Source organism: Cicer arietinum, chromosome 3 (genome assembly GCF_000331145.2).
Source record: "Cicer arietinum cultivar CDC Frontier isolate Library 1 chromosome 3, Cicar.CDCFrontier_v2.0, whole genome shotgun sequence".
NCBI lineage: Eukaryota > Viridiplantae > Streptophyta > Magnoliopsida > Fabales > Fabaceae > Cicer > Cicer arietinum.
Genome location: NC_021162.2, coordinates 52,913,580 through 52,933,905, shown reverse-complemented (window position 1 = coordinate 52,933,905; position 20,326 = coordinate 52,913,580). Strand labels below are relative to the sequence as shown.

The 20,326-nt window shown below is 30.3% G+C and overlaps 1 protein-coding gene and 1 non-coding gene across 2 annotated transcripts; both read right to left on the bottom strand.

Annotated features, from left to right (window-relative positions):
- Positions 1 to 12,294: 12,294 nt before the first annotated feature.
- Positions 12,295 to 12,424, bottom strand: LOC113785939 (small nucleolar RNA SNORA69). The gene has a single exon (XR_003472120.1). It is a non-coding gene; the product is annotated as a small nucleolar RNA SNORA69 (small nucleolar RNA).
- Positions 12,425 to 14,789: 2,365 nt separating this feature from the next.
- On the bottom strand, positions 14,790 to 15,675 carry LOC140919812 (uncharacterized). Its single transcript, XM_073366462.1, has 4 exons — positions 15,544 to 15,675; positions 15,326 to 15,442; positions 14,956 to 15,238; positions 14,790 to 14,815 (listed from the first exon to the last, which is right to left on the bottom strand). Exons 1-4 carry the CDS (start codon positions 15,571 to 15,573, stop codon positions 14,790 to 14,792), a joined length of 456 nt encoding a protein of 151 aa, XP_073222563.1. The 5' UTR covers positions 15,574 to 15,675.
- Positions 15,676 to 20,326: the final 4,651 nt, after the last annotated feature.

Genomic DNA, 20,326 nt, shown 5'->3' with positions numbered 1-20,326 from the left:
TCTTCTAAATATAACTCCAATTGTTCATATGAAAAAAAAAAAAAGACGAGTCAAAAAGAAAATATAAATAAAAAACATAAGTGCCGAAATAAGAAAAACCATTTTGCTAATATCTAACAAAAAACCAAAGCTAACATAACAAAAATAAGAGAAACCGTCGTGCTTAAGTTTTCTATTTCCTGTTGTTCAAATTTTCTATTTAAAAGAAAATCGAATTGGTTTGAATTATTCAAATAATAAATAATTAATGATTTTAGTTACAAGAATTATAATCATAGGTCATGAATATAATTCTATAACTGTCATGTTATTATTAAATGATATTCATATATTTGTTTTTGTGACTAATGATATTCATTTTGATCCTAATTACTATAAATAGTATTTAAAATTTTGAATTTTGATCAATTTAAACCAACATTGAAGTTTTTATTTTTTTACTAAATTGAGGTATTTTTGTAAAGTGGGTATTTTACCCTTTTTTAAATAGTTGTCTTCTAATTTCTAAATTATAAAATTAAAATATTTATCTTTAGAAGATGACTTTGTAGTTTTCTTGTTTTTTAGTTTATCACAAGATAAAGTAAATAGAATGGTTTGTAGAAAGGATAAAAAAACAAAAATTTCAAAAAAAACTATTTATAAAGATAATGTTGAGTCTTTCAATTATAGTTCAATTTATAAATGTTGATATTATTACTTTATCTTTTAAACTAAGAAAAAAAAAATCAATAGTTTATTGCAGTTTTGGTATTATTATTATTATTATTATTATTATTATTATTATTATTATTATTATTATTATTATTATTATTATTATTATTATTATTGTTATTGTTATTGTTATTATTGTTATTATTATTATTATTATTATTATTATTATTATTATTATTACTATTATTATTATTATTATTATTATTATCAATTCACGGAATTGGTCCTCCTATTTTAAAAGTCGATAGTTTTGATCCCTCTTTCATATTTTTGAACTAAAAAATGACGATTTGACATATTTTTAATGACGTGACATATAATTATATATTATAGAACCATCTAGCTGCATTAATTATTCATATGTCATTGATTAAATTAAAAGGTTTAATTGCAGTTTCGGTCACCCTATTTTAGCTAAATCGCGAAAGTAGTCTCCCCATTTCATTTCTCCTCAGTTTCGATCCCCAACCAGAATTTTGATCTAAAACTTTATGAAGTTTTAATATATTTTTTTGTTTATTTAAGTCCCACCATGCCTCAAGATTTTGTGGTGCAACAATTGTATCTGAAATTTATAATCATAAATAGTGTGATGTGACTTTAAAAAATGTCACTTCATCAAGTTTTAGATTAAAATTCTGTTTGGGGGGCCAAAACTGAGGAGAAATAACATGGGGGATTACTTTCGCGATTCAGCTAAAATAGGGGGACCAAAACTGCAATTAAGTCAAATTTAAAACATGAAAATTTTCTGAAGTTGAAATGTAAGTTTTTACGATGTTCTATTCCAATTTCATAGGTATTAATCATTGTACATCATACTATCATATGTCACATTATTTAAAACATTTCACGTCATTATTTTTTAATTAAAAAATTAGTGGGAGGGACTGAAAATGTCAACTTTTTTAAATAGATGGACCAATTTCGTGAATCAGTAAAAATAGAGGGACTAAAATTGCAATTTAGCCTAAAATCAATATAAAGTAATAAAATATAAAATATTAAAAATAATTAAACACATCGAGTATATATATATATATCAAATTAAAAGAGTTTTACGATGAGAGGGTGAGAGATTTAAACCTTGACAACACAACTATATATAGAGATGATAATTATTAGAAGAAAAGGTCATGTGATATTTTAAATCTCTTCTAAGATAAAAAAAAAAAAAATTATGTTGAACAAAGTGATAAGTTTTTAATATTGAACCAAGATATCTAAAGATTAATACGAGTCATTATTTTACTTGTTGATTTGATACAATCACAATAATGGTAAAAAAATTTAATGACTGTGAAAGTTGTCTATAAAAAAAGTCTTGTGATCCTCACTACAACACATACAAGAAAAAAAAAAAACTTATCGTCAAACATAACAACTCGTGAAAATTCTTGTATTAGGTCTAAGTGATAAGAAACCTATAATATATTATAAGAACATATTTTGTAAACATTATTGTGTGTGAGAGTTTTTCAAAAACCCATCTTAAACACTCTTTGTAACTTGATCAAGTAGTAGTTATTGTCCTCACCAACTTCACTATACTGACCTAAAATGTTGAGAAGACTTGAACAAAGTTAGATTGACTTGAAGGTTTTCAGTAGACTTGTGATATTTTTGGTGATTAGTGGGTGAAACATACATGAGAGTAACATATTTATCTTCTATGATAATACATTTGTTATATGTTTAACAAAAAAGATCCTATTATACATGCAAAGCATATAAAGATTAAACATCACTTTATAAGAGATTATGTTCCAAAGGATATTTTAGACATTAAATTTGTTGACATTTATCATCAATGTGCATATATTTTTTCAAAACCATTCGCTGAAGATAGATTCAATTTTATAAAGAGAAATTTTAATATTCAATTTATAAAGGAGTGATGTGGGAATCCATGTATGTCGCTGTCTTTGGTAAAACAGACTTATTAGTTAAACATGTATGCTCTACCTCTAATAAATTGAATTTGTCATTTGCCTTTAGTTGATTAAAATTCAAATTATTCGTATCTGAATAGTTATCTTGAAAGATGTGTGTTGTGTAATTTTCTGACACATGTTGTCTTGTGTCTCTTAATGTGTGTTTGGTAGTTATTGTTTTTCTCTTGAAGAAACTCAAACACTTTTATCAAAAATACTAACGCTCAATTCACTCACCACTTTCACGTATTCCCCGCACTTTTGTATCATTTCAAACCTTCGAAATATCTCAAAAACTCCCATTGATTCTTCCATGGCTTCAAGTTCGACTTCTTGTTCTACTATGAGTAACACTATTTATGCCCCCACTATGCATGTAATATGAACCAACTAGAAGTTCCCAATGAACCTCAATTTGATGTGTTACTTAAAGAATTCTAGAGATTTGTTGATGCAAACAATGATGGAGAAGTTGCAAGTGTGACTTTAGGCCATCCTTTTAAGATCACTCGACAAACCATTGCTGCAATTACAAGATGTTCAGATGAAGGCATGATCATGGAAAATCATAGGTTGGCTCTTCTAAAATCAACAAGGTCAACTCCAAGTTAATTTATTTAAAGCCCATATATAAGTACTCTTAAAGACCATGTCAGCAAAGACCACAAGGATTTGATGTAGAACATCTCTTAGAAGACCAAGACAAATCTTCCCAACTTGATACTTGAGCACATGAGGTCTTGTATCATCAACTCTAGATCAAGACAATTCCCTACATACGTCTTATCACAATTGTACTAATGAGAACTCGTCTCTTTAAAGCACTAGAGGAAGTAGGAGGAGAAATTAAGGTTGATCACTTGGTATCCTCCTCTACCCCATTATTCAATATCGACAATATCATAAGAATGAAGTTCATTGCCGCCAAAGACAACATAAAGCCAAACACTGATGTTAAAAGTCTAACAGGACATTCTAGGAGAACTCAAGACATACCCTTCCTAGTTGGAGACTCCTATGCTCCAATATTTGAAGAAGACAATAAATAGGTTATTCAAAAGTACATTAGGATGTACCAGTTTGGTCAAGAGAGGTCCCCTATTTTCTTCCCTATGCCAAGAGCATCTTGAGAGTTTGAAAGGAAAAGGAAAATGTAAGCCAATGTGACTTATGTGATAGAAGAAGATGATGATGATGAAAACTCTAATGTGGATGAAGCTAGCCTCAATTTGAGGAAGAGACTAAATGTAAATCCTTATAATAGTTTATTCATTCTCATAGTTATATTGATAGTTGTAATGAAATAACTGAACCTGAAACTACAACAACACCATATGAACTTTTCAAGAAACACTAAACTCCTATTGCAACCCCCGATGCACCCTAAAAAAATAACCTCTCAAACCTTTACTATTTGCTCCAGCTCTGATTTAGATACAAATTAAACCCATATCCCCTTATTACTGAATTTCCTTCATCCACACCTTTATCTTCACACACTAACCCTCCACAAACACCTACATATACAACTAGTCAAACCTCGCCTAAGCAATATCTAGTCTCGAACTTCTTTGAACTACAAGCCATATCTTCGAATTACAACTCCTAATTCCCGGTATCATCTATCAGAGCGGGGTTTCTCTGAAATTTGAACTTCAAGATTCATTAACCTATAATAACTGCGATTTCGCAAACGCATGACCAACTCAATCAAACACAAACAACGAATAAGGTGAGTTTTGAAATCATGTTAATAGTATATTATAAGTAAGGAGAACACGCAAACAATTATAATAGACTGTATCGTAATCCCACTATCATATATGAAAATACTTAAGTAAAATAATTATCTCATTATAATGTGCATCAAATCATCTAAGAGTAATTATTATTACTTTTAAAACACATCAATCACAACAAAATAATCACAAGGAAATGTTATGCATAAGCTTAGACTCTACTTCACAATGTAGTGTCATTCTAATTCTGAAGTACTTGGTTATGAGACTTAATACTATGTCACCATCTCAATGGACGAACAATTCAAATTGATCTTGCCCTCATATGTCCCCTCAACTCAACCCGAGACACATATACGCGATCGTTGAGGTAAACGTTTATTGCATGGTAGTTGCCGACATTTGAAGTACTACCTCCAAGTCACATAAGAATTCCTTACTCGAATACCTCCAAGGTTTAACAATCTTGCCTTAAGGCTCAACAAAAGATCGTCACTATCAGGCTCGTTCAATTGTACTTCCCCATAATCACTAGGCTTGTCAACCCTACCTATATGGTAACAAAATAATCTCCACTTCATAAATTCTCAATATTTATTTTCTCCCCTCGTTGGCCTATGATACTCCATTAAGACCATCATCTCAAACACAAATTGGAATCACCATTATTTTATCAATTATGGAGTTACTTCAATATTTTCATCTCAAATTTATAACATCACTATCATTAATCACACATCACCATCATTACATAAACTCATCACAAATTTATAGCATCAATATCATCAATCAAACATCATCACATAAACTAATCACAAATTTATAAAATCACAATTATTAATCATACATCATTATCATCACATAAAATTATCACAACACATCCATCTTTTATTATCACATCACATAAACTCGTCTAATCAAACATATACATAAAATTAATTCGACGCTCAATGTCACAATAATATCAAATACCACACATTTAAAGAAATTAAATCAATCAACACCTTACAAATATTTATATTCTATATTTTAATCTCACAATTTCCAAATTTGCACATTAATTAATTTATCCCTCAAAGGGCTACGACCGTATATAGCGAGCCCCGAATGAATAGTTGGGAAATACTATTTTTCCGTTCATCTCACAATATATTATATTCATGAATTCAAACGCTCTCTCACCCATTATCTTATTTCGATGCTTTCACACGCAAATACAAGTCCACAAGAAAAAGTCTTTGTTCTTTAACTCCTTGTTCTTCAATCTATCTAACTTGATAGTTTATGCATAAACTCGAAAATATATTACGAAAAGACATTCCAAAAACTAAATTCGAAATTCAGTCAAGGGAACTTAGCATAAATCAGAAAACCAATCAATAGATAATATATCACTGCTTACACGGTTGTTTTGGCATTGATTTCACTCAAATCATACTTACAGAGAAGTAGAACAGTGCAAAATAAGGAATTCCATAAACGGAGAAGTTTGATATTTTAGAGAGAAATTTGAATGGTTAAAAATCTAGGAATATGTATTTAATTGACTAACTAAATGAGTGAAACATGATACTAAAATTTGACAAAAACAAAAGTAGTTTTCTGGAACAGTTATCGATCACATGGGACTTGTTGTTGTGTTTCCTCTTTGCTTTTACGGCTACTCCCTTCGTTTTTATTTTATTTATTTTTTTATTTTAGTAACAATTAGGGTTCACACATGGTCAAATCCATTGATCCCTTTTTTTTTTTTTAACTATTATTATTTTTATTTTGTTAAAACAAAATTAATAGTTATTTAATCTGATTTTTAATACTCCTCCAAATATCATTTAATTATCAAAACATCACTAATATCTCATAACTAATACATGATAGATTATTGTAATTAAAATAATTAACCTTAAAAAAAAATATATTACTAACTACTGAAACTCTCATATTCAAAACAGTCACTATAATTATACTTATATTTCAAAGCACTCGCATTAAAATACTATCATTGTTAGAGAATAATCAAAATCACATAATAAATAAATACAACATCAATACTTTATATTAATTACTAAATCATAATAAAATTATATAAAATCACAATGCCATCACAAGTATATCAAAATAAAGGGAATCAAGCACAATATTACCATTATCTCAAGATAATTATTTATAAAATAAATAAATAAAAATAGACAATAGTTTAAATTAATTAAAACATAACTATGTGCACACTTAACATCAGTCAAACGTACATAAAATATCACATTAATTACTCACGTGCAAATACACGTAAAATCGCCTAAAATTTTATTCTTTAAAATATTTCACTAAAATACTATTATGTTTAGAAAAATAATAAAATATAATATTTATTATTTATATCACTCATTTAGTCTAATATGTACAATATTAGAATAATAAAAAACACGTATAAAAGGAAAATTAATCTTAAAATTAATCAACATATATTTTAAAATAATTTTAAATTAAATTAATTATTTAAAATCTTATTTTATTTATAAAATAATTTATCATAAAATTTAGAGTGATATAACATCGACTTCTTAATATAAAGACAAAAGTCTTTGACATTTAGATTAAGACCGGTCTAGGCTCAGTCCAAATACGATTCAAAATGTTTAAGTACACAATAATGTATTTATTAGATGATTAGTTTACATTCAAAAGGATGTACAATTAGTTTTTCAAATATATTAATTAAATCATTTAAATAGTTTTCTATCTTTGTTGATTAGGACACACAATTCAAATTTTGTAATTAAAATGAAGGTATTTCTATAGACGTTTTGTACCAAAAATAAATTAATAGAGATAGGGAACAAATTGTTTTCCTAATCTTAATGGAAAATCTTAATAATATAATAAGAAAATTAAAATAAAAAAACAACAATGACAAACTCGTTAAACAATTTAGTTGATTACATTGTGGTTTTTAAATATGAAAATGTCATTAAAGATAAAATAATCTGAAAATTATTATATTAGTTAAATGGATCATGACATTTAGCACATGAAATATGATTTTTTATTTATTTAAATATGTCAATATAAATAAAAATCATTCAAGAACATATGAAAGATTATAAAATTAATTTGATTTTTAACGTCTAAAAATTACCAATCAAAATTATTAATAATTTTATAACTAAATTAATAGACTATTAGACCTAATTAATAATTTTATGACCTAATCGAATTGCATTTATGATTCAGTTATTTATATGACGACGTGAAACACCGTTTTTTTAAAAATTATGCCGATATAAATGTAAACCATTGACAAATATGCGGTTTCGAATTTGAAATACTGGTATTAGATAATTGATAACATTCGGTATTAGGATATGGATATATAGGTGTTTTATATTGGCATAACAATCAATTAATGAAAATAATAATTAATTAATTTTTTCATTAATGACGCACAACTCAAATTATATCTTTATTCATAAAACCAATATAAAGTAATAAAAATACAAAATAGGAGTATCAAAAACAATTAATCACATCGACGCATTTCGATTTTTTGTTTATTTTTTCCCCTTAATTAAGTATCGGAGAATACACATTGCTCATATGTGTATATAAAATGAGCACGATAGTTTAACATCTTTGAAGATAAGAAATATAGGGTAAAATTCTACATAATGGCTTATTATCAATCTCTTCTTTGTTGTACTTTGTGCTTTACTTTGATTTTGCTTTCAGGTAATAGTTAGCAATTTAGTTTTATCTCTATAGTTTTATTTTTTCATACAAAATTACCCTCAAAATAAATATTGTTTGTTCTATTTGTGTTCTTAATATTTTTAATTATTCCAAGTAAAAAAAATTGATTTGTTAGATGAGTATGAATTTCTAAAGGCATTTGTGTCTACTAGATCCAAGATCAATAATAATTCATTTCGTAAAGCCATGTTGGTCTATTTCATAAAAAAGAAAAAATTAATATGGGTTTCATATATACTAATTTTTCATTCAACTTTATGTTGGTTTGCATTGCAGGAGTGGTAACTGCTTCTTTTGGTGATCCTAAAGGACTAAACTGCAGCGGAGAATGCATTAATCCTCAAACGTGTCATCAAGATTGTTTTAACAAAGGCTATTTGAAAGGTGGTCTGTGTCTTGGAGACTCTCTAGAGTACATACTATGTTGTTGTCGTACAGGTTGAGTTATTGTACCCTTCAACACATGTAATAAATAAAGGTAAATTAAGGCACTTGTTAAGAGAAAAATAAATATAAAAATTTGGGGTGAAAAATTACAATTTTTGTAATTTTAAAGTTTGAATTATACCACTTGCAATAATTTTATTTTACCTATAATAAGTGTCTATTTCTCATAAATAAATAAAATGCAGATTTGAACATGCTTCAAAATTGAGTTTGTAAGTTTGTTCTGTAAAATTTAAAAATTCTTTACATTACAATACTTTAAAGATGAATATACTTCGATTATGAGGAGGTAATTGTAGGTGTAAATCACCAAAGATTTTGTAAGCCACTTTCAAATATGTCACTAAATCTATTTATATTTCAAAATAGTCTTTGTTAAACGTTTCTCAATTAGATACATTTGTTAGTGTCTATGATACGATGGCGTTAGCTTACAGGATTCTTTGTTTAAAATAAAAAACTAAGTTGATTTGACACATTAAACATTATTTATGATCAAATTAGTCTATATCTTCACATAAATTCTATCAAATTAATAGCTGAATAAATAATATGATTACCGATAGATGTATACCTCATATTTAGGAGGACACCCATTAAATTGACACCCACCATTGATGGTGGTTGAAGGTGAAAAAAATTTAAATAATGCATATAATTAATTTTATATATTAAATATTTTTTAAATGTCAAATAAGGGTACCAAATATAGAGTGTACACCAAAAATTACTCTAAAGATATACTTTGGGTTAGGCTAGAAACAACGTTGTCTGCGAGCATTATAAAAATAGATGGACAACTTCTCTTCTTTTTTCCATACTTATAAGTTATAATTCTCTCCTACCTTCTCATATATCTTATATCTTTGTAGTATACAATTCCAATTCAACCCATTTACATGTCTCTTTTGCAATATTTACTTATTCCTTATTATTTGTCTATTTATGTTGTCATTAGCTAGTTATAAGACTTAATTGTATTTTTGTTTTCTCTATTTTAGTTGAAACACTAAAATAGTCATTTTATTTTATTTGTCTTTAGTTTTGGTCTAACAGAATTTTAATCTAAAATTTATGAAATGTCATTTTTTAATGATGTGACAAAAAAAAAAGATGATGTGGCAGTGGCTATGTAGATTAATTGTATTTTAATATTATTTAAAATTTGAAAAACTAATTTTCTATTTTTAAAAGCACATTTTTCAAATACATCAATATTTTCTTCAACAAACCATAAATAAATATAGAAAAAATTATCCAAAGTTAAAATAATACATCAATCATCGTAATAAGTTATTTCATTAACTCCACTCCCTTCATCATCAATATTCGGTAGAATATTAGTCAACAACAAAAGCCTTTCAAAAGTAAGTTGTAATGACATCATGCTTTGAAATTAGAGGGAATATTTCAAGTACATCAATATTAATCGACGATGCTATTGTTGGTTGCGGCTAATTCAAATATGACCAAATCAAGCCGGTTGGGATAATTGGATGATATGGAGTTTGATCAGTTGGAACTTGAGGAGGCTTCTTTGAAAGGAGGTTACTATGAATAAGGTGACACATTATACTAATAATTATTACAAGATTGTTGCTGCTATTGGAAGATTGTAGTTGCTCTTGTTGGAAGTATTAAGGAGGTTGTTGTTGCTGCCACTAGAAGATTGACAGTTGTTTCTGCAAGTATTGAGACATTGGATATTGTTGTTGCTGGAAGTGGAAACTACTGGTAAAAAGCATGAGGAAATTGTTGAGATGAGAACTCCTATTGTTGTGCCACTTCCAAGCCATTATGAATTTAATTTCTCAACTACTTCTTGTATCATATGTTGCGTTTTTTATCTCGCTCAATCATCTATTATTCCAGTAATTGCTCAATGTCAATAAATATCGACAAAAAGTGAAGATCGAATTGTACTAGCATAAGAAAAAGAAGATTCACTCTAAGTATATCCTAATGAGCCATTTACAAAAGTTGACGATAGACTACCAACACACGCCACACATCCTTTGTACTTGTCAGCAAGTAGGAATAGTTTGTTGATCATTCAATTCTTTCATGACTTCTTGAAGTTTTTTCTATATAAAAAATAAATTAATAAATAAATTAAAAATAATTAATATATAATAATTTAGAGAACATAGTTAATGAAATACTAAATGTAAGAAATAACATGAATATAGCAATGTAGTTCGGCTTGATAGACCATTCGTCGAAGTTCCTTTTCCTAAAATATTGATTATTAAGTTTAAATTTTTATGTTTTTGGTTTGTTAATTAACTGTTAAGAGTTAATATATATAAATATATATATATATATATATATATATATATATTATATATATTAATATATATATATATATATATATATATTTATATATATAAACAATAGAAATTCAAAATATACCACTTTCAACTTAAAGAACAACAAGAGTTCTGAAGCTGAAAATATAAAATAAAGAGTGTAAAATGCGAGACAAGATTTTAAGATGCGCCATTTTATAAATTTTAAATTACGATATGTAACCATAATTGTAGTTGTAATATTGTAGATTTTGAAATTTTCGCAACAGTAATCATAAATACGGTTGCATGGACTATATTTGTCTATATTTTTATATAATGTAAATATTTACGGCATAACCACAACCACAACTATAACTACAGTTTAAAATCATGTTTCATTTAACATTCTGATGGAGAATATAAAGACTTCCATAAAAGAGAACGGTCCTCCGACTCGTAAAAGTTAATGCCCTTACATTTGATGCATATCTTTCTATTCTACATTGGTGGGGTAGATTAATTTTTCAAAAACAGGTGCATAAAACACTTTCATGAAGATGGAATGGGGTTTGCTGCTTTGGATAAAACGTTGTTGATCAACGTAGAGAGCGGAGACTACGTTGTTAGAATTAAGATGAGTCATCGTAATTTTTAAAGTTATATAGTGTAACTTTTACAAATTAACCGTAATTCAACCTGATCCTAATAACTCCACCGTAGTCCCAACCATAAACTAAGAGGCAGAGTGAGGTCCATTTCTTTGAAATAACACTTGTTTGCAAAAACATCTTTCGTTGAAAGAACACTTCTTAAATCGTATATCGGCCATCTTGAGGTTAGGCTCGATTCTGCTACTAACAAATTCTCTTCTTAACAAAACAATTGGGACAATTTGCTTAAATAAATATTCTCTACGAAGGGATATAAAAGGTCAGCTTCGTTTAGCATATTAGTTAAGGAGTACACAAATAGTTCGGTGATTCGATTATGGTCTCTAGGATATTTCTAATAATACTAATATAATGTTATATAATGCTGTTAAAAAAACACAAATATTTTATTTTGTCTTTAATTACTACTCACTACGCGAAAAAACGCATATTACAGCGCTTTTTTTAAGCCATTTACAGCGCTTTTTCAAAAAAATAAGCGCTGTGGAATCGAGCGCTGTAAATGATACAACAGCGCTTTTAAACAAGCGCTATAAAACATGTAAATACAACGCGCGCTTGTTATGCACATTTTACAGCGCTTCTTCACAAAAAAGCGCTGTAATATGCACCCCATTATATGAGTTATGGGTCTGCTTTTAGAGCGTTTTTTAACACAAGCGCTGTAAAATGCACACCCATAATTTCATATATGGGTGTGCATATTACAGCGCTTTCTCAAAAAAGCGCTGTAAAATGCCCACCCATAATTTCATATATGGGTGTGCATATTACAGCGCTTTCTCAAAAAAGCGCTGTAAAATGCCCACCCATAATTTCATATATGGGTGTGCATATTACAGCGCTTTCTCAAAAAAGCGCTGTAAAATGCCCACCCATAATTTCATATTATGGGTCTGCATTTTACAGCGCTTTTCTTGTACATTTTACAGCGCTTTCTCACGAAAGCGCTGTAAAATGTGCACCATTAAAGCGCTTTAGAACAACATTTTACAGCGCTTTGTAAAAAAAGCGCTGTAAAATGTGTGTGTGTTTTTTTTTAAACGCTGTAAATTAATTATTTTAAATGAAAAACGCTTTTTAGCTTTTTATGACATTTTTTTAAAAAAGCGCTGTCTTTTATCTTTGTATCCAAAATTATTTTGATCCAAAATCACTTCACAATCAGTAGAACAGAACATATTATAGACAATCAGTAGAACAGAACATATTATAGACAATCAGTTCACACAATCAGTAGAACAGAAATCAGAACTCTGTAACTTTATTAACATATATGTAACTCTGTAATTTACAACCTAAGTAACTACATTCAGATACATATATACAACCTAATTTACAACCTAATTACCTACATTCAGATACGTATATATATATAACCTAATTTACAACCTAAACTACATTCAGATCCATATGCATGTTCATATATTGTGTCCTATGATCATTTACATATAATAACTAACAGAATATACATTATATGCACTAGCTACCATATAATATTCAGATCCCTTGCCCAGCAGCAAGCTATTTCCCAGAAAATCAAATAATTTTCATGTCAAGCACGTACTGACACCATTCTTCCTTTAATTCCATCAGATCTTCCTCAGAATATGATGGACTGGAATTGTCAAAGTACTGCAATATAAAAATTGAACATATTATATTAAGTTAGTATCAAATATATAGATAATTTATATATGAAAATCATATAATGCAAATACCGTACCGTTTCTGGGATAATAGTTTTATTCTTCTCAACAATCTCCTTCATGAATCTCAATATGTAGTACCCACAGTCGATGTTATTTGTTTGACGAGGGCACTTTATTGAGATCCATGTAATGTTATTAGACTTCTGCTTCGACACTTTAGCACCTCTTTGAGCTCGATAAACTTTTAAGGCACTATCGAATGAATAAATGTGATTATTAGAGCATGAATATTTATATATATATATATATATATATATATATGTGTGTGTGTGTGTGTGTGTGTGTGTGTGTGTGTGTGTGTGTGTGTGTGTGTGTGTGTGTGTGTGTGTGTGTGTGTGTGTGTGTGTATATATATATATGTAAGAAATAAATGAATATTACTTACGTGTCGAGCATAGTCTTTATTACGGGGTGATTGATGTAATTGCCGTGCACGGGATCCAAATAGTATATAACTTCAGAGACCGCATTGATTGCAAATAGCACTCAATGTGCCCTACAACAACAAAAAATTGGTTAAGCTATTTTGTTTATAGACAACTAATAAATTAAATTCCCATCAATTAAAAAAGATAAAATTACGTACCCTGAATTATATGGTGCCAAGAACAATTTATCACTTTCTTTATTTCCTAAAAACATATCTACAATGTAGTTTTTTACATTCTCTGGATCGAGTTTCCACATCGACATCTTATGTGGAGACAAGAATGAGTATTTATTTGACAATTTCCTCGTGCACACGACCTTCTCGTACAAAAACCTTCAATGAAAATTTTAAACTAGATTAATTACCAATACATTTAATTAATTACAAATAAATGCAATTAAAAGTATTTTTTACCTTATGTACAAGCTGATTACAGTAGCACTCAGCTCCTTATGTTCGAGAAGTTCGTACATGTGCTCCTTTTCGAGGTATTCAATATACTCATCTCCAAAGATGTCTTTATTCATTTGTACGATGGGCGAATCGTTGCTGCTGCCCATGTTCCTTTTTATTTGGATGTCAAGACACGCCCCGTATTTACCAAGGCGTGGCTGACTTTTATTAGGAGCAGCAGCAGCAGCGCCCGATTTTCCCCGATCCAGATTTTTTGTTGCTGCAAGTTTGGCAGCTTTATTACCCTCCAGCCTTTGTAGTTTGACAACCCTATTAACCTCCAATTTTTGAGGTTTGCTGCCTTTTTTTGGCTGTAGGGGTGGTTTATTTATTTGGACCTACAAAAATGAGGTAAAATGTTAGTTTATTGAATCTGAAAAAATGAAAAACCTTAGGCAATAAATGTGACAAACCTTTTCGGGAGATGTAACTGATTTGTCTTTGGGAATCTTTTTTTGGAGGGAAACAAGGTGTGTGGGCCATGCCACGTAACTGCTAATAGCGTCGCTTAAGAACTTCATATCTCCATCGTTGTCCGGTATTAGCGATGCCAACTTCTTCATTTTGAACTTCTAAATCTTTGTTTGTATCCATTTAACTACAACAAGTTCAACATGCAGTTTAGTATAACATCAACAAGCTCAACATCCATCATGCATTTTTCATGTAGTGACACCCTACATCAATAGTTAAAACATAAGTACAGTTAATATATAAGTTTGTTTAATACATAAGTAATTACATAAGCAAGTAAGTAGTAAGTAATTAATTACCTCGGGAATACTTTTCAAACCGACGTTGCAACTCCCGGTTTCACTCTCCATTTGTATTTCAGGTTGGAGCTGAACCGGAAGTTGCTTTTCTTTATTCGTATTCACCAAGAGTGCCACTTGCTCCGATAAGATTCTGAGCTTCTCTAATACTTCCTCGTTGGAAGGTTTTTGGCGCTTCTCTTGAGGAAAAAAGCTTTTGGGAGTTACGCCAAATCCTTTCCCCCTCACTCGACCGGAATACTCAGGGACATTAAACACTTTCCCAAGAATGTCCCTGCAAGTATCCTTGTTGCCCTCTTGAGTTTCAGAACTTTGTTCAATAATTTCCTAAAATACATGTAACATTAAAAAGATAAGTTCAATAGCATTTTTAAAATACAATATTAAAAAAATATTAAAGTGATAATATATTACACAAAGTTCTACAACTTTCTTGACATTTTCATTATCAACCACTCCATCTTTGTTAACACGCGCTTCCTTCCATAAGATATGACGACCCAAGGGTTGATCGGCTTGGGTGTCTTTTCTCTATTCGTTAAAATCATAAACAAAATAATACAAATTAGTTACACACTATAGTTTATAATACAAATTACTTCATTATATAAAAGTGATGTTTAATTACTTACAATTTGTTGTTCAAGGCGTGCATATCCCATACGTGATTTCTTGTATGGGTGTTTTGGGTTGCTTGCCCGTTCGCGATTTGCCTTACTAATATTCTATATAAAAAAAAAATAGCAATTGTGTAAAAAGTTAAAATACGCTACGAATATGAATAATAAAACACAAATGCTAATAAATTAATAACTTACGACAAACGCCGGGTCAGAACGTTTGGAAACAAATGCACTCCATTCATCCTTTGATATATAATGTTGATATATCTTTGGAGGTTCAGCATTTGTGTTTCCTTCTCTATCTTTTAGATAGAAATTTGAGAGATGGGATCTAAATCCACGATGGATTTTCCCAGCAACTCTCAAAACATATGACTTTCGTTCCTCATCAAGAACAAAAGTGGTCTGCAATGAAAACAATTATAAGTAATGTATTTTACAGAAAAAAAATTATAAATGACAAAAGAGTAGATCAAAATATTTACTTGAATGTCATTCCAGATGATATCTTTGGCATCCTTCAACGCCTTATCTCTCCAGTTGTCTATTGTTATTGGGACATTTTGACGAACAACAGCCCCAATGTAGCTTACAAACATGGAGCTGTTGGGGTCAACTGGCTGACCACTCTCGTTCCAGCCAACCTAATAAACTCATATAGTAAGTACATGCCCTAAACCCTAAAAAAAGATAAAAATCACACAGCAAACAAAGTATAGTATACCTCAAATTTAATCCCACTACTCCTTGCTTTAATCACCTTTTGCATTATAGTTGCACCACGTTTGACTTCTTTTTCATAAGTCTTGGAGGTGCCAACTTCTTCATTTTGAACTTCTAAATCTTTGTTTGTATCCATTTAACTACAACAAGTTCAACATGCACTTTAGTATAACATCAACAAGCTCAACATGGATCATGCATTATTATAAACAAACTCAACATGTATCAGTATATCTTAAAAAAGCTCAACATGCATTCTAATGATTACAAAAATTTAATAACATCAATACCTGAATAATGATGGTTCGAAGAAAGACGAAATGCAAAGAAAAGAGGGTTTGCAGAAAGTTCACAGAAATATGGTTCACAGAAATACGGTTTGAAGAAATACGTAATGAGGGTTACGTATTTCAATGAAAATATATTGTGTGAAATGGGAGAGATGATCTTGGATGGAAATAAGGTTCGAAATGAAGGAGATGATCGTGGAAATAAGGTTCGTAAAGGACGGGATGATAGGGTTTGCAAAAGAAGAGAAGAAATGAAGGTTGAGATGAAGGTTACGTAATGAAGAGGAAACTGAAGAGGTAACTGTTATATATACGTAACACTTTTACAGCGCTTTTTATAAGCCTTTTTACAGCGCTTTTTTTGTAAAGCGCTCTAAAAGGCTTCTTTAGTTAAATTCTTAAAAGGCTCTTTTACAGCGCTTTTGACAAATAAGCGCTGTAAAAGACCTCCGTGTGTTATTATGTTATTTGAATGCCTTTTACGCCTTTTACAGCGCTTTTGTCAAATAAGCGCTGTAAAAGACCTCCGTGTGTTATTATGTTATTTGAATGTTTTTTAAAGCCTTTTACAGCGCTTTTTACACATAAGCGCTCTAAAATGTCTCTTTATGTTAATTTTAAGAGGCTCTTTTACAGCGCTTTTTCCAAATAAGCGCTGTAAAAGACCTCCGTGTGTTATTATGTTATATTAATGTTTTTTAAAGCCTTTTACAGCGCTTTTTACACATAAGCGCTCTAAAATGTCTCTTTATGTTAATTTTAAGAGGCTCTTTTACAGCGCTTTTTCCAAATAAGCGCTGTAAAAGACCTCCGTGTGTTATTATGTTATATTAATGTTTTTTAAAGCCTTTTACAGCGCTTTTCCACATAAGCGCTCTAAAATGTCTCTTTAGGTTAATTTTAGAAGGCTCTTTTACAGCGCTTTTTCCAAATAAGCGCTGTAAAAGACCTCCGTGTGTTATTATGTTATATTAATGTTTTTTAAAGCCTTTTACAGCGCTTTTCCACATAAGCGCTCTAAAATGTCTCTTTAGGTTAATTTTAGAAGGCTCAACATGCAAAACCCACATAGTAGTAACTGGTCACCACCAAAATCCCTTCATCTTCACCAAACTCTTCTCCTTTTATGCATCTTCTTCACAAACATCAAAGCTTACTCTTTCACAATTCAATCTCCACCTCAACACCCTTTTTATCTCTTTACATTCTCTTTCCTTCTTAAATCGAAACTTGGTATTCAGGATCATTGCCATGTTGCGAAAAATGGGTTTGTGTCTGATGTTTTTGTTAACAATGTGTTTTTGGGTATTCCCATGATGCGTACAAGGTGTTTGATGAAATGGGTTAATGTCTGATGTTTTTTGGATTCCCATGATGCGTACAATGTGTTTGAAGAAATGGGTTTGTGTCTGATGTTTTTTGAATCCCATGATGCGTACAAGGTGTTTGAAGAAATTAGGTGTCTGATGAATATTATTTTTAAAGCCATTTGACAGCGCTTTGGCAAACAAGCGCTGTAAAATGTCTTTTTTACTCACTTTCAAAAGAGTCGTTTACAGCGCTTTGTGTGGAAAGCGCTGTAAAAGGTATAACACACTCATTATTTTATTTTTAAAATGATCGTTTACAGCGCTTTTTCCAAATAAGCGCTGTAAAAGACCTCCGTGTGTTATTATGTTATTATGTATCTTTTAGGTTAATTTTAGAAGGCTCTTTTACAGCGCTTTTTCCAAATAAGCGCTATTATTGTTTTTGTGTTTTGTTATGTTATTTTTTAAACAAGCTCAACATGCAAAACCCACATAGTAGTAACTGGTCACCACCAAAATCCCTTCCTCTTCACCAAACTCATGTGTTTTGTTTTATTGTTTTATTTTATTTTTGTGTTTGGTTTATTTGGGTTGGGATGACATTAAAAACCTTTTTATCAGTTCAGTTCAGAAAATAAATTAATCAGAACTTAGTATAAAACACTCAATTCAGATTACATGCATGAATTATTAGAAATGAGAATCTCTCTATTCAGTTCAGTTCAGTTCAGTTCAGAAAATAAATTAATCAGAACTTAGTATAAAACACTCAATTCAGATTACATGCATGAATTATTAGAAATGACAATGAGAATCTCTCTGTACAGTTCAGTTCAGTTCAGTTCAGAAAATAAATTAATCAGAACTTAGTATAAAACACTCAATTCAGATTACATGCATATTTACAATAACACAGTTCAGATTACATGCATAGCTTATATAAAACAATTAAACATATACATTAAGATGCCCTTCTTCTTTTCCTGGTGACATTCACATTTGTTTGTCCATTTACAATACGAAACGATGGATTAATCCAAATTCCCTCATCATGATCATCTCTAAGATATAAACCATCATCAGTTGAATCAATTTCATGTGGTTGTTGTGATGTTGCAAATAAAAGATCATTACCAACATCTTCATCATTATTGTTATCATCACTTATTTTATTGGTCGATAGGACAACAGACCATTTATCATTAGAAGGATCAGTGACATAAAACACTTGTTGAGCTTGCGACGCTAAAATAAAAGGCTCGTCTTTGTATCCCACCCTATTAAAATCGACAAGCAAGAATCCTGACTCATCAATCCGAACGCCATTATTATTATCGACCCACTTGCAACCAAATATAGGAACACGAAACATTGTGTAGTCTAACTCCCATATGCGCTCGATAACCCCAAAATATGATAGATTTGCATATATTGGGTTTTTGTCTTTTGCACTTGAGACATGCATCGCTTCAGCTACGAGAGTGACTCCACTATTTTGCATAGTGGTCTGATCATCTTGTTCTTTGGTATAAAATGTGTAGCCGTTAATAACATAACCAGTGTAAGAAAAGACATGTAAGCTCGGACCATTTGCTAGCCACCTCAATCTATTTGAAATTGATCCGGGGTCTATATCAAATTTTGACATTATGTGATTTTTTAACCATGTTACAAAACTTCGATTGTGCTCTCGAGTTATCCAATTTTGATTCCTATTCATGTTCAAACGAGATAACTGATCAATGTGTATTGTAACATACGGTTGAACCTCATCATCATTGTGCAGAACATACAATTGTGCCTGCTCCCATTCTGTCCTTGATATAGTCAGTAGTCTCCTTCCAGTTATCCCTTCTCCTGATAGTCTTCCCGAATGACGAGACATGGGAAGCCCTATGGATTCAACATTGGACAGATATTCAGTACAAAATTCAGCAGCCTCTTCAACAATGTATCGTTCAGCAATACAACCTTCTGGTCGACTTCTACTTTTTACGTACCCTTTTAATATTTTCATATATCGTTCTATCGGATACATCCATCTCATATAAGCTGGCCCACAAAGTTGTGTCTCCTTAACCAGATGAACAGTAAGGTGAACCATTATATCAAAAAACGATGGTGGGAAATACATTTCAAGCTCACACAAAGTAACAACAATTTCCCTCTGCAATGTCGGTAATTTCTGAGGGTCGATCACTTTACTACAAATTTCCCTGAAGAAGAAACATAATCTAGTTAAGGCTAGTCGAACTTTTTCAGGTAAAATGGAACGTATACCTATTGGTAGCAAATGCTCCATTATAATATGACAATCATGGGTCTTCAAACCTTTTAACTTGAGGTCTTTCATACAAACCAAATTTTTAATGTTCGAAGAGTATCCTTCTGGAACTTTAACTTCGTGTAGAAATTTACATAAAACAATTTTTTCCTTTCTAGATAGAGTATGAGCGGCTGGAGGTAGAT

What these genes read in the sequence shown, in the direction of transcription:
- LOC140919812 (XM_073366462.1), bottom strand. Translation starts at nt 15,573, where the DNA reads ATGGGATATGCACGCCTTGAACAACAAATT. An exon ending in AGAAAGTTGTAGAACTTTGT is followed by an intron (nt 15,239 to 15,325) that starts GTAATATATTAT and finishes CATGTATTTTAG; the next exon opens with GAAATTATTGAACAAAGTTC. An exon ending in ACCTGAAATACAAATGGAGA is followed by an intron (nt 14,816 to 14,955) that starts GTGAAACCGGGA and finishes CTATTGATGTAG; the next exon opens with GGTGTCACTACATGAAAAAT.